Source organism: Lates calcarifer, linkage group LG24 (genome assembly GCF_001640805.2).
Source record: "Lates calcarifer isolate ASB-BC8 linkage group LG24, TLL_Latcal_v3, whole genome shotgun sequence".
NCBI lineage: Eukaryota > Metazoa > Chordata > Actinopteri > Centropomidae > Lates > Lates calcarifer.
In genome coordinates, this window is record NC_066856.1 from 19755922 (window position 1) to 19771074 (window position 15153).

The 15153-nt window shown below is 42.4% G+C and overlaps 1 protein-coding gene across 5 annotated transcripts in view; it reads left to right on the forward strand.

Moving 5' to 3' along the window:
* Nucleotides 1-2440: 2440 nt before the first annotated feature.
* Nucleotides 2441-15153, forward strand: part of unm_hu7910 (un-named hu7910) — a 29459-nt gene continuing 16746 nt past the window's right edge. Inside the window, exons 1-6 of one of the 5 annotated variants that reach the window (XM_018679139.2) lie at nt 5185-5229; nt 5470-5665; nt 5739-5805; nt 7668-7863; nt 9613-9657; nt 10969-11037. In XM_018679139.2, coding sequence (XP_018534655.1) covers nt 7698-7863; nt 9613-9657; nt 10969-11037 — 280 coding nt within the window. In that variant the 5' untranslated portion in view covers nt 5185-5229; nt 5470-5665; nt 5739-5805; nt 7668-7697. Of the gene's footprint in view, nt 2648-5184; nt 5666-5738; nt 5806-7667; nt 7864-9612; nt 9658-10968; nt 11038-15153 lie in introns of those variants that run through there. The other 4 variants (XM_051066629.1, XM_018679140.2, XM_018679138.2 and 1 more) reach the window with 4 other exon arrangements.

The window sequence follows — 15153 nt, forward strand, 5'->3', positions numbered from 1 at the left end:
AGCTTGCAAGTGAGAGAAAGATGACCGCACATTTAAAAGAACAACTGAGGATCTGCGAAGAGAGGTCTGCAGCCGAGCTTCAGGAGAAGAAACAAACGATTGCAGATCTTGGAGATAAAGTGAAGTCCCTGCTCCAAAAGTTGATAGATGATCAGGATACTTTATGTGAGACAACTATGGAGTTTCAACTCTATAAGCAAACAGCTGCTCAAAAGAAACTGGCCCTGAATACAAAGCTGCAGATGTTGAAGGCTCAGCTTACTGCCCAGCCCTCACCCAACCAGGGGATGGGTGCAGTGGGAACGCCAGCCTTCAACAGACTTCGCCACTTTATGGGCTTAACACCCCAACGGAACCAGACTCAGCAGGAGATTCCTGAAGGTCCGAGTGAAACTCCACAGCCGGACCAGACCGAGCGGGAAAATCATGGTCCCACTGAAACACACCAGCAGGACCAGATCGAGCGGGAAATCCTGAGGAGGGTCCCACTGAAACACACCAGCCGGACCAGACCGAGCAGGGAAATGCTGAGGAGGGTCCCACTGAAACACCCCAGCCGGACCAGACCGAGCGGGAAAATCATGAGGAGGGTTCCACTGAAACACCCCAGCCGGACCAGACCGAGCGGGGAAATCCTGAGGAGGGTCTGAGTGAAACACCCCAGACTGAAACACCTGGAACTTCAGCAGCACCAAGGAAATCAGCTTTCAAGAGATTCCGCCATTTTCTATGTTTAAGAAAACCTCAGAGGTGGAAGAGAACAGCGGTGCCAGCATCCACCAGTGGCCACCACCAGAATCCTGAGAAGGGTCCGAGTGAAACTCCACAACCAAACCAGACCGAGCAGGAGAATCCCGAGGGACCCACTGAAACACCCCAGACCGAGGACCAGACCGAGCAGAATCCTGAGGAGGGTCTGAGTGAAACTCCCCAAACTGAAACACCTGGAACTTCAGCAGCACCAAGGAAATCAGCGTTCAAGAGTTTCCGCCATTCTCTAGGTTTAAGAAAACCTCAGAGGTGGAAGAGACCAGCGGTGCCAGCATCCACCAGCAGCAACTAAGCTGCCTCCCCCTCCCTCACCCACTGTAAGGAAATACATCTTATTCATGGCAGACATGAGACCCGGCCAAGGCAGATGGCCGCCCAACATGAGCCTGGTTCTGCTCAAGGAATTTTTCCTTGCCACCGACGCCAAGTTGCATGCTCATGGGGGACCCCTGGTTCTAAAAACCACCAAAAAGTCTGCTATGAAAACAATTTAATTCAATAATATCCTTCAGGGGTGAATGGAGGGATTACAAGAACAACAAAACAAAGCAAAAAAAACATTAAAAAAAACAAATACAAAAACAACAAAAAAACACCCCAATAAAAACAAACAACCCCCCCCAAAAAAAAAAACAAAAAAAAAAAAAAAAAACTAAAATAAAATAACAAAAAAAATCCTACATCTTCTCTGTATTAATAGTATAAATGTACAGTCAAGTGTTAGATGTAAGACTTCTATTAAAGTCACAAATATAGAAAAATACAGTTGTTCATTAGACTGTTACACGTAGCCATGACATGTAGAAAAAAATTATTAAAAACTTCTTTTTTTTCACCTTTGTGGGCAAATCAAGACCAACACATGGATACATACTTTTCAAAATCAGGTCTCATTTACTAGTACATTTTTAGTATTGTACATTTTTTGATGGCAGCAAAAACTAATAACACCTGTGGTACAAATGAACCTGTGACACTGACACTGTGCTTTCCACAAAACTTGTCTGTCATAGATTGCTTCCAAAGAAAGCTGCTGTGTGCCAGTTATCTTGGTGGCACTGTGCATCTTGGTGGTTTTTGTTCTGCATTGTGATGTTCCCATATAGTCCATGCACACCCGCACTGCTGATACTGAATGATTAGAGAATTAATACAGTAGCAAACAGAGTGCTGAGAAGAGAAGTATGCTTTAACTGGAAGTCCTAATCAACTAGTTACAAAGCTCAGTGTCCTCAACAGTCTTATATATTATTAATTTAGTAGTAATTTAATAATCTTTTCCTAAAATCTTTTTATTTAATTAACAGTACACTTTTCAATGTATATGCACTGAGCCCTGTATGTGATTAAAGGTCTGTTTTGTCATTCATTCTGTCATTTACATTAAAAACTACTCTTGTAGGCCTGGCTTTTACCAATAAAGTTTATTAAAATTTAAATTAGAATAAGTATTGATCCCCGCCCCAGATGTTTTAAAACTCCTCTTCCTCGTCTGCCACGTTTTTGCTCCTTTCCAAAGAGAAGGAGGACACTGGGAAGCTGCACGGGAATGTGATTGGTCCAAACTCACTAGAGCCCGCCTTTAGTCCCGCCCACGCGCTGATTCGACGGCTCTGATTGGTGGAATACAAAGTCTATCACGGTTACCATGGACTTTGGCATTGCTGGTATCCAAGTGAAGACGTGATTTTGGTCAACTCGTAGTTTTCATCAATGAGAGCGGAGAGCGACCGGAGCGTCCGCTTCGTTCATGTTTTTCACTTAGTTACAGCTAAATCAGCTTCTTACTTCACAGCCGCATAAGTGAAAACACACATTGGGGAATATACGAAACAATGGCCCAGAGAAAGAATTCCAAAAGCCCACTCTAAAAAAGGTCAGTAACGTTACTCTTTTCTTACTAGACTTCGCGACGGGCTTGTATGTCTTACATACGAATTTCCATTTAGTTTTCAGCAGTTTTAAGTCGTCCTCCGTATCCGCAGAGGTGCATGTACAGAATAACAAAGCCGAAGATGTTCCGTGAATAGTTAAGATAAATTCCTCATTGCGGCTAACATACCGACACTGTACACAACACGAGCTACAGTTTTCACAGCTGGCTCGCCCGTGGTTCCCACGGTCTTCCTCTGGCAAAAGCGCGTCCTACAAGGGTCAGGCAGCGGTGTTAACCAGCATTCAAACTTAAAATTTAATTTAAGTAAATATAGTTTGTGTATTATACCTATGCCGAGCTGAGTAGCTGCATTTATATGTTCGTGTTAATGCCCTAACTCGTGTTTTCTCGGGTGTTTGTGCCGCCTGTGAATAATAGCATGTATAATTGGCAGAATTTTGAATGGAGTCTGGTTTGACGCTCTGGGCCAGTTTAGCTATTCTTTGCTAGCTGTCAGAATATCCAGAATAGAGATGACCTAAACTGTCCAACACAGCTAAATGATCACGTCTAAAGCAATGAGTGCTCTGTATTATTACAAGCATACTTGTCCGAGCGTTATCATGGAAGTGGCCCTGTAAATGATGCTAAGCTAGCCTAGCTTGAATAAGTGATAGCCTGCTAACAGTAGCTAACAAATTAAATATTTAACAGACAGCTGGTAGTGGTTGATAATCCTGTGATGATTGTGTATTTTTTCAACAGGTTCAGGACTGGAGTCCAGAACAGACTCTGATAAACCTACTTTCCTCATCTTATTTACACCTTTACAAACCTGGCATAAGGATTGTAGGTTATCCCATAATATTAACACAACTTAATGAAGATAATTTATTATTATAACGCGGAAAAATCAGCCCTGGTATCCAGAGTATGTCTGTGGTAGTCTTGAGTTCAGTGACCTTTCACACTGTGCATTAACATCAGATGTGTTGTAATATTTGCACAGAATCCGAATAAAGTTAAACGATGACAGTCACACAAAAAAACAGGAAAACTCTTTTTAAAATGATGAGGAACAATAGTTAACAGAACTTTTTATTCAGTGCTTCACTGCTGAATATGGATGATCTTCATGTGTCAGGCGTCCAGAGATTTGAAATGCAAATAAGGAAGGAGGATAGTGTTGTTCTTATTCAAAATGTAAAAAAGACAAACAGAGTCAGAGACAGATTCATGTCGTGTTTGAGCTCCTTCAAGCTGTCATGTATAAAAACTAAACTGAAACTTCCTCATCACAGGTGTGTTTTACTCTGTGTATTCACACAGACTCTGTTTTTAAAAAACACAGAGGAATAATATCAGGGTTTAAACTGAGAAACTATGAAGGTAATGTTATCCCTCCACCTTACTCTTGTATTTTCAGACAGGTGTAAATGTTTCCCTGTTGTTATTGTGCTCATTGTTTGGACTTCAGTTCATAGGAGGCGACAAGAAGCAGCCTTGCTTTGACCTGTGGAGTGAAACGTGTTATAATGAGGTTGTTCTGTCTCTGACACAGGCCACAGTAAATGTTTCTCTTAACACACTGTTGATGCATGTCGGTGATGATGACGATCGTCTCTGGTCTGTTGACGGAGATCCTCGCAGCTGCTGCTTCTGCTCTGTGGTAAAATGTGCACTTTAATACAGATCTGCAGGGATGATGTGTTTCTGTCGTCCAGCCCTGAAGTTAGCATCAACCTGATTCCCTCCACAAAAAGACAATGAGATTATTTCATGGTGTTTTGGATTATTCCAGAAAATAAACTTAATTTGATCAGATCATCTTCACAGATGAACACCACTGTTCTGATGTTTGAAGTAAGAAGCTAATGTTAGGCTATAAACCAACTACACCACGGTCACATGACGTCAACGTCTCCACCACTAAGCTTCCAACTGGTCATTTCATTTAGCTCTGAGCTCTTCTACAAAAGCCTTTCTTCTTAGAAAGTTAGTGAGAGTTTGAAAGAGCGTGAGTAGAAACACAACGAGGCTGTAAAGGTGGACTGGTGAGTAGATGGGTTTTCATGTTAACGTCCCCGACAACCTCTGTAGTCTCATTTAGACACTCGTTAGCAACCGCCTTTTTTAAGACACGGAAAAGCTTCAAACATCAGGAGTGGGGGATTTACTGACCCATTTTATGTCGGAGAATCAAACCTGAAAATGTCTTGAGCTTGTGTTAAAACCACAGACCTTATTTCAGACATTTAACCAACAGGAAGAGCTAACATGATAACATGATAACTTACTTCCTGGTTTCAGGACTCAATCCTGCAGGACCCTAAGAGACAACACCACACACTGCAGGTCTGTGTGTGTGTGTGTGTGTGTGAACAAACAGTGTCAAGGTTATTTGGAGGGTTATTCTGTCCTCTCTGGCATCTGACACACACACTGAGCGTCCCCGGGTTTGTCAGCTCTAATAATAGTGTGGATCAGGTTCTGAATGGCCAGTAGACTTCAACAGCCCGTCACAATCACTGGGAGGAAGAGGAGGAGGAGGAGAAGCTCTGTCTTTCTCCTGCTTTAGCTCAGTAGTTCACTCCTTTTCTTTATGCTGTTATCTGTCTTTGGATCATCAGTCATTTGGAATATTTGTTCTTTCAGATTGTTTTTATCACTTTTCATTGCTTCACTGATGTTTTACTTTTACTTCTTCTTTGTGTTGTTTTCTTAAAGTTCCTGTAACTTCTTGAAAAGTTTTTTTTGTCCTTTCATTTCCTAAAACAAATATTTGTATTTATTTTCTCTGTGGTTTTTGTGTGACCCGCCAGCTGAGACGGTTTGTCCCGGCCTCGCTGGGTCCTGTTTTTGGGCTCGGCTGAGACCAGAGAAGGTCCATGCAGCGCTACCGCCAATATGGTTCCTCCTCCTACTCCTCCTCGCCCTCCTCAGCTCCTGTAGAGGAGGTCCGCGCCGAGGAGGAGGTGTTTGAGGAGGAGCTGGTAGAGCAGGGAGAGCAGGAGACAGGTAGGATCGGTGTGTAAATCAGTTTGGTTCAGTTTGGGTTTGGTTCTTATCTGGCCTGGTTTGGCTCGGTTAGGAGGTGCTAATGAGGAGGAGGTACCACAGACGAAAGGAGGAGGTAACACCTGCTGTCTCTGAGACAGGTAGGGAGGCTTTATGAGCTTGGTTTGGCATGGATTGGTTTGGCTTGGCATGGTTAGTGGCTGTGTTTGTGACGAGTAAAGCTTGTAGCTGGATATCTGTCAGAGTTAGCTCGGTTTGGTTTGGTTTGGTTTGGTTTGACCTTGTACGGTGTGTGGCATGCTTTAAAACTTAATACATCCTGTAGCTGATTTTCAGAGTAAAAGCCCTCCAGTGAAGAGGCTTTTGCTTATTAAAGTGACCACAGGAAACATCTGGATCTGGGGAGAATCCTGGTTTTGCGTGGCATGGTTTCTGTTTGGCCTGGTTCAGCCTGTTTGGTTTATTTGACCAAATGTCATCAAAACATTTTAGGTTTGGTTTTTTGAATGTGATTCCTCAAAACCGCCTCGAAGGAATTTCCTCAGATTGAACACAGACGTTCACCTGGACTCGAGGATTAACTGATTAGAGTTTGGTGGTCAAAGGTCAAAGGTCACTGTGGCCAGGACTCAAGAATTCATGCACTAATTAACAACTGCAAGGTGGTGATTGTAGTTATGTCTGCAGACCCAGAACCAAGAATGAAAGGCTCCAGCTGTGACTCACCTCACACTGTCTCCTCACTCCTTTACTGTGCATTAACAGCACTTTAACCCCGCCCCACACACACACACACACAGTTATCAGTTGTGTAACAGACATTAAAACCTTTGTAGACGATGCTCCAGTCCTTTTAGAGACACTTGAAGTGCTAAGAGTCTCATGAAGGATCAGGCTATTTGTGGAGTCCATCTTGAGCCATTAATTAGATGCAGTGGTGACACAAAAGCAGACAGCTGTTGTCATTAACTGCAGCCATTTCAGGCCTGAACAGTTGTTGTCATCTCTCTCTCTCTCTCTCTCTGTGTCAGGGTCATGTTGACTCCATGTCTCTATTCCTGGGTTCAGCCTGCTCTCTGCAGCTCCTGCCATGTTGTTATTTTCTACCCAAGTCTGTTTCTCAAGCGTTTTAATGTGTTTGTAAAACATGTTAACAGTCTGAGCTGGTGCAGTGTTGTTAGTCTGTGTCTGACAACATGATGACAGGATTCCTACAGGAGACAGAGCTTTTTATTAAAGAGGAAGATCCTTTAGTTAACCAGAAACATCTCTATATATCTCTACCAGACTCCATTAGAGAAAAACAGGGATTTAACCAGGAGCTGCTGGAATACCACTGCCTCCATCTGTTAGTGTGTCTGTGTTACTGTGTAGACTTTCCAGTGGTGGAAGAAGTAATCAGATACTTTACTGAAGTAAAAGTACCACACAGTAACACAGACACACTAACAGATGGAGGCAGTGGTATTCCAGCAGCTCCTGGTTAAATCCTGTTTTCTCTATGGAGTCTGGTGGCTTTGAACAGAGCGATTAAAGTTTGTGCAGTAAACATACTGAGCAGCATGAATAGAAAAAAGAATAAAAACATGAACAGGCTGTAGATATTTGTGCAGGAATGTGCAGAATATTCACATGCACAGTATGAAGTATAAAGAATATATTAAAGGTAACACAAATCCAATATTACCATAAAACAGTTGTGTAGGAGTTCAGTTTACTCTTGTGTGAGTTGAGAAATAAAGACATAAAGTGGTGTCACAGGTTTCACTGTGTCTCCTCTATCACACATTGTTTTCATTCCTGTGTTTCATTCTCACAATGACTCACATCTGTCAGTGTCTCTAACCATGAACCACTATCACAGGACTCCAGGAACAGATACTGAACTGTGGGCAGTGACCGCAGCAGTCCTCCTGCTTCACTCACAGTTAAACTAACCTCATCATGGACTCGTCTGTAGCCTGGGACTGACTCTAACTCCCCCTGTGTTCCATGTCCTCAGAGGCCAAGACGCCGCCAGTGGAGAGCAAGAATGGAAAGAGGACAGAAGGAGGAGGAGGGAGGAGGGGGAGGAGGAGATGCAGGAGGAGGTCCTAAATACTCCTGGTTTACCTGGTTCGTGGTCCTGGCTCTGCTGGGGGTCTGGAGCTCCTTGGCCGTGGTCTACTTCGACATCGTGGACTACGACAGTGTCATCGGTGAGTGAGGAGATGAGTTTAACAACCAGCACCTGTTTTAACATGATGCTCCTGCTCTTCACTCGTGTTCATGTTGTTTCTTCATTGATTTCACATTAGATAAACCGAGCGCTGCGTTCACTCCTGCTAACGTCAGACGGCTCCTCGAAGCAAAATATAAATAAAACTGGATAAAAATGTTTTACCCAGAATGGAAAGCAACAGAGCAGCTGTCCCTCAGTGTTAACTGGACACACACCTGTGGTCAAATGAATGGATTTTTTCAGTCAGGTGACGTTAGTGACGTTGTTCTTCATTCGTCCTGCTGCAGTTTGTGGTGTTTTTTCTGGTGGTTGAACAGGTTAGCTGCAGTCTTTCTTTTTGTTTTGTTCTTGTTTAACATCACTCGTTCTGAATCTCAACAACAAGCAGAAGCTTTAAAAAGGAACTAGTAAAATGCAAAATCCAAATTTTTGACCAGGGTTTATTCTTTATAATTTATAATTTATAATTTATTCTTTATCTGGCACTGAAAAAAAAACCAAGTACTGTCGGTCTAATTCAGACCCAGTGTTGTCGTGACCGGCGTTCAGGCTCCAACATGAACTACAGGAGTTCAGATTCAGATGTTAATGTCTGAGCTGCAGTGAAGAGATGAGTAAATTTGTCGAATGCAGCAGCAAAACCGTTCACTGGCCCAGTTTCTGGTTCACACCGACACAGTCTGGTTTTCAAACAGGAACCTGCCTCCATCTTCATGTGGTTTAAACAGTCACACAACCTCTTCCTCTCAGACACACAGACACCAGTAGCTGTGTTTTCCAGATGACATATTTATCTTACCTCAAACTCTTCTGCTTTACAAGCTGCTTCACCTCTCACACCAGTTAATATGAGGTGAAAGAGAAAATAAGAACCAGCATGAACCAGACTGAGTTGTGAACTTTGTGCATCTGCTCTAAAAATAATAAGAAAACTAGGAAGTCTGATTCTACACAGACACTGAAGTGACAGCTTTCAACTTCTCACTGTGGAGTAAATATTGATCATGCACTGTAATGGCTGCAGGATAATGACACCATTGTGGTTAAGCTTGGTTCCCTATGAGCCTCTCTTTCACTCTGCAGCTCTGTCTGACACTCGGCTTCACCAGAGTAACAGTGAAGGAAAAAGAGTAGGAGACAAAGAAGGTGAAGAAGGAGAGAGATGAGTGTGAACCTCAGTGTGAGTTAGCAGGCGGCCATGTTGCTAACGCTAGAAAGTTTAAGAACAAACCAGTTTGAAATGTGATGGAAGAAAAACTGTTTTATTTATCTGATATTTTCCTGATTCCAGCTGTGTTTTATTTGTTGTGTTAGAAGCCTGGACACAGAAACAGAAGAATCTCTGGTATCAGTTTACGTTGTTTACGTAGTTTTTGGACGTAAGAAACAAAAGAAGTTAAAGAGAGTTTAAGAGCGTTTCATGAATAAGGCTCGTTGTCTCTGGAAATCATCAGACTGTGTCAGCTTGAACACTGTAGAGACAATGTTTATCACACGTTTAATGATATCCTGTTCTGATTTCGTGCTTTTCTTGGCAGCAAATGTCTCAGGAAATTCTGTTTTATGTCATGCAGACCCTTCAGAGTAAAAGCCTCCTAACTTTCACACGGGAGGACTTTTACTGTGCAGCTCTGTGTCTCCTCTGTAACTGCTTTGTACTAATCCAGTCTTCACCCCTTCATCCTTCTCTTCCTCTTCTCTGTCTGTGTGTTATCTCTGCATGCAGCCAGAGCTAAGGAGTTTCACATGAACTTTTCTGAAGTTTTACAAGGTACGGTGTCAAGATCATTCAGTAATGTCACTATTCCACCATTTTACACTGTGAATCCATCAGAGTGAATGTTGTCACCAGCAATAAGAAGATGTGTGATTAATAAGGAAGCAGTGTGGGATCATGGGAGTTGTTGTCTTCAGGATTTCATGTTAAAAATCTGTGTTTTTCTGATGCGGTTTCTCTGATAACGTCATATACACACGTCTGACGACTAAAAATGTATCCTGTAAAGATATAAAGTTAAAAACCAACAAGGATCTAAAAAGTGTTTGTTAAGAATCAGACTTAAAACTAGATAAAGAATCAGTTTCGACACTTCTGGCGACCACAACGTTGACACATGCACGAAGAGGATATGACACCATTGACAGATTAAATTACAGATTTCTCTGCTCTACAACAGGACTAATGATGTCTGTCTGATCACTGAGTGGAAACGACACCAGTGCACTAAACTAAGAACAAACTGACAGCAGTCTAATGATAGCTCTTCAAATTAAGACCATGTTTCCCATCAGCCCTGTTCCTTCCTCTCCTTCTTCTTTCATCTTTTTTGTGAAAGTACCACTTTCCACATCAGCAGTTCTGCAACTAGTTTATGGCTTTTTAGTCTAATATATAAAAACACATTTACTGAAGTCTCAAAACTGTTTAAATAACATGTATGTATCTGAGTACAGACCAGGAAAAGACAGAGAGTAAGAGAACAAGACAGAACCTGAAACCTTGTTCCATTGTGGTTTCTGTCTGAGGTCAAAATATGCAACGATGAATTTCCCTATCCCTTCCTGCTGTTAGACGAAATTCTATTTTTATAATATATCATTACAAACATGCTGCATTTCCTGCAGACTCCTGTGCATCCTCCTAAACATTAACCCAGCTGTAAAACTCAGAAGCTAAGCTTTCGTCTGGATTCACATTCAGTTTTGTGGCTCCGGCGTCCATGTTACCGCCTGACAGATCGTCACGATCGTCCACCACATCCTTCCTCATTCTGCAGCTTCACAGCTTTAAATGAAGACTTCATGCACTCTGATATAATGCTGTGTGCTATTAATAAGCAGTGTGCTGTGTTCAATGCTCTTATCACTCTCTCTCTTAACCTGAACCATATTGTTCAACCATTTTGCAAAATGACAGCTTTTACTGGGTCTTGAAGCTGCTTTGTTGTCCTTTCTGAGTAATTCCCTCAGTATAATAAAGTCTTCTTACAATCCCTTGTATACGTACAGTATATTTTGAGTATGGCTCAGATAATTCACCATATTTCAGCCATCAATTAAGCTTCTCCTCTTCGTCCTGCAGGTAAACTGACGGCCTACGACACAGACGGAGACGGAGACTTCGATGTGGAAGATGCTAAAGTTCTGCTCGGCAAGTCCACTTCTAATTCCTCCATTACTCTGCCTGTTTTCTTTATGAGAGGCCTGAAAGATGTGGTTTGCAGTCGTGTCCCAGTGCCTCAGTTTTAAACAGCAATCGGTAACTTTTGATCACCTGTTTTGTGTGAAAACAGAAGTGGTAGTGGGAGTGAACGTTGAGGAGAGAGCGACATTTTTTGTCAATGTTTGTATTTGTTTAAATCTAGTAAAAGCTAATAAGCTTACTTCATTTTTAGTGCCTGATAAAATCAGATACAAGAGTGCAGGTATAACATATTGTAGTCTTGTTTCAGGCTGCCAACATGAGACTTAACTCTCTCAAATTAACTGCAAGTACACATTAACACTGAGTTGGTACTGCAAAAAAGCAGTTACAGTCCCTTGTCATAGAAATGTGTTTCATATATAAACTGTTAGGTGCCTTTTTTCCTCAAGAATTGGGCAGAAAACTTTGTTGACGTTTGTGATAAGCACTTACAAACTTGACTCAGCGGACGCTCCTGGGTGGCGAATAACGAATGAGTGTTTAGCAACTCCAATCCACTAGGTGGCAGTAATGCACATCTGAGCTGGTTTGTCAACTGCCAATAAACTAAAGAAGAAGATGGAAGCAGCTCCACGGTCAACAGGAGAACTGTGCAACAACCAAACAAGCTAAACTTTGCAGTAGTTGTGTTGAAGTAGAAGGCAGAGAGGACTGTCCTCCTTTCTTTGTGGGTCCGTCTGTCGCCATCTTGGCTCAGTTGTAGGCTCGTGTTGTCTCCCCAAACAAACATGAACTTTCTAGTAAACAGACACAATGTGCGCTGTTCACATCTTCCCTCCTCCCTCTGTGGGATTGATCTCTTTCATGTTGTCGGCTCGATGGACACTCGTTGCTCCGTTTATTATTATCCGTTAATTACACTTATTATTATTAATGCAATACAAGCTGGATTTAGCACCGTGATAAGTTACTACTTCTACTTCTTCAGTTCATATCTTTTTTTTGCTCAGCAGTGATTAATCCTTAATAATGTTTTTAGATTAATAATCAACCAATCATGTAATAGATCTTCCTGTAAGTGAGAGTTGTGGTGTGAAAACATCAGCTGATAAAATCTTGCAGCAAACACAGATGTGGGCTTTTGTTAAAGCTTGAAGAACAGCAGCAAATTATGTAACAACAAAAAAGATGGCCGCCTCTGTTTGCTGTTGTAAAGCAGAGACAGGAAGTCAGAGGTCGCCTGACGAGACAGAGACAGGAAGTTGTTTATTTAATGTCTATGGTTCATCTGCGACTTTAACTCACTTTCTCTCTCTTTGTCCTGCTCCATCATTCTTTATTTTTTTGCCCTATTTTCGTTGCGGTCATTCTCCACTCCTTCCTTCCTTCCTTCCTTCCTTCATTCCTTCATTCCTTCACTTTCCTTTTGATTTCTTTTTCTTTCACCTCTTTTTTTCTTTTTTTCAACCTTCTTCCCCTTTGTGCTTCACCCTTGTTTCTGCCTCCCTTTCCTCCCTTTCTCTCATTTTCATCACCTCCTCTCCCCTCCCGTCTGTTTTTCTCCCTCCCTCCTTTTCTCTCCCTCTCTCTCTTTCGTCAGGCTTGACCAAAGATGGCGGTGGTAGTGCGAATGCCGAGTCGCTTGAGGAGGTTCTTGATATTTTAGCTGAGGAGGGCTCTGATTGGATCTATGGCTTCTTCACCTTCCTCTATGACGTAGTGTCCTCGCCCATAGAGCGGGGTGAGGAGGAGGAGGAGGGGAAGGAGGCGGCGGCGGTGGCTAAGAGGCGGGAGGAGGAGGGCGGGGCGACCTCCTCTGATGACGAGGAGGTCAAAGGGGTCATACTGGACCTCCAGAACCAATAGGAGGACAGGAAGCAGAGCCACAGCCAATAGCACGGCTCCCTGGTCCCGCTCCCGACCAATGAGGACCAGGCTGGGACGTACTGTAGCCCAGTCCAGCTGGAGGAGGATGAAGTGTTTATGCTGTGGTGCAGGGACCTGATGTCTGGTTCCCACTGTAGGACCAAACTGGGCGGACCGGCCGCACAGTCCTTTAACCCCAAAATCACAAAACTCATCCCATACTCTCTGAAAAGGAATTTAAACATCCTGAAACTACTGATTTATTTCCACACATTAATCAGATTGATCAGCTAAGTATCATCACATCAGCCTGTATTGACATCTGTGTGAATTTCATGAACCCTGGGATGTCTGAATGACCATAGACAAGAACCTAATTTCACATATTTCAGCTCATTGACTACAAATATCCCAGAGCTCATTTAATCAGTTTTCAGATTTCTTCCAGCTGTCGTTGGTTTCCATGAAAAATCAACATTCATCAGCGTGAAACTGAAACATTAGACACTCATGCATATTTAGTTGTTATGTTGTTGTATGGTGGTACAGTTTTTAAAACAAAGTCAAACAAGTAAAACTTTAGAGGAAACAAACATGGCGGACGACGACGTCTCTTGTTTGTTGTGCTTCCGTCGTCAGTCAGCTGCTTCCTGATTGGCTATCGTTTCGTTCCATGTGACAATCCACAGAGAGCGCGCTCGGCTCTCCTCCGTGTCTGTCCGTCAGTCTGAACACACCTCACACCACAGGAAAATCTGCCAAGATTATTTAAAACCATCAGATCATCAGACCTGATGACTTTGATCAGGAGGGGGGACTGCGGCTGAAAATCACCCTGAGTATCTTGTAGTGTGAACAAAGCTCCAGACGGCTGCTTGAATAATATTTTTAAGGCTTCAAAGTGATTATTAAAAGCTTCAACCGGGGAGGAGGGGCGAGGACAACTTTAACTTTAAACTGTATTAGCATGCAGGTCGCACCGACATCAGCCAGTTAGAGATTATAAATTCATTTTAGCAGTTGTAGACGTCGCCGCTGTTTTAGAGTTTTTTTAGAGTTTCCTTTGATGCTTGACTTTTTCTACATCTTACTGCTAACGTGACTGCCCTACGATTAAAAGACAGATTAGCCTCGACCTCTAAACAAACACAAACAGATCGATCGCAGATGTTTTTCTCCGGCAGATTAACAGCCTCTTTCCTGTTTCATTTAATCCGCCATCAATTGGTAAAGGAAATCCTCCAAATTCAGTGTTGATAACGGTAAAAAAAAAGTTGTATTAGTTGTGTTTGATGACGCTGCGTTGATATAATGTCTTTTTCTGTTCTGCTGTGTTCTGTAACTTTAATATGACTCGCTGTATATTAACAACAATCACTCTTTTCTTCCTGTAAACCGCTGATAGTCACACTGACACATTATATTCTGCTTTGTTCTGGTTTATGTCCTTATTTATGGGCTTTAAGCTACAGTCGATATTGAAGTGCACAGTAAAGCTTTAAAAGTACAGAATAAAATTAACAGCTCAGTTTACAGTTGCACTCATTGTATTTTTTCTCACACACCTTGGTTATGTCGGTCATCAACAGTAATTAATAGTCCCAGATAGACAGATAGTCCCTTTCCACCAACGCAAACTTAACTTAGATCGCTGGACTGGTTCTAGTGCAGGTTCGGAGTTGGCCGGCTACATCGTCGCTTTGCAAGTGTTGCTCATGGTTTTCCAAGCATCCTCCAAATTTAACTTTAGTTCATATAATATCAGTAATTTAAGCTCAGAGACTTCATGTGTTTGAACCCTGACCCTCTGCGTTTGGATCAAGAAGCTCATACAAATAAAGTGTGTGAGATTAACTGGATCTACAGCTGTTATTTATCAGCAGACGTCCAATGGATCAGTAGTTTTCATTAACCGTCTTTGCTGTCTGTTGGTTCAGATGAGAAGAAGTTAAAAGGTCCTGTTCTCAGGAGAGACAGACTAAGAAAAGGTACAGTACAACGAGAGTCTCTGTTTGTACTGATCTCTGCATCTGTTTTATCGCCGATAGATCTAACGACAGATCTGTTTGTCTCTAGAGGACAAGAAAGAGGTGAAGAAGAAAGGTAAAACTAAAGGTATTGTCCCGGTTCCTGGTGTTCCTGCATGGCTGTAGAGTTTTGCACATGCATGCAGGTGACAACGATTCATTCAACATGTGTGTTAGACACAGATACACGCTGTGTTTTGGTGACACTGATGGTAAACATGACATCTAA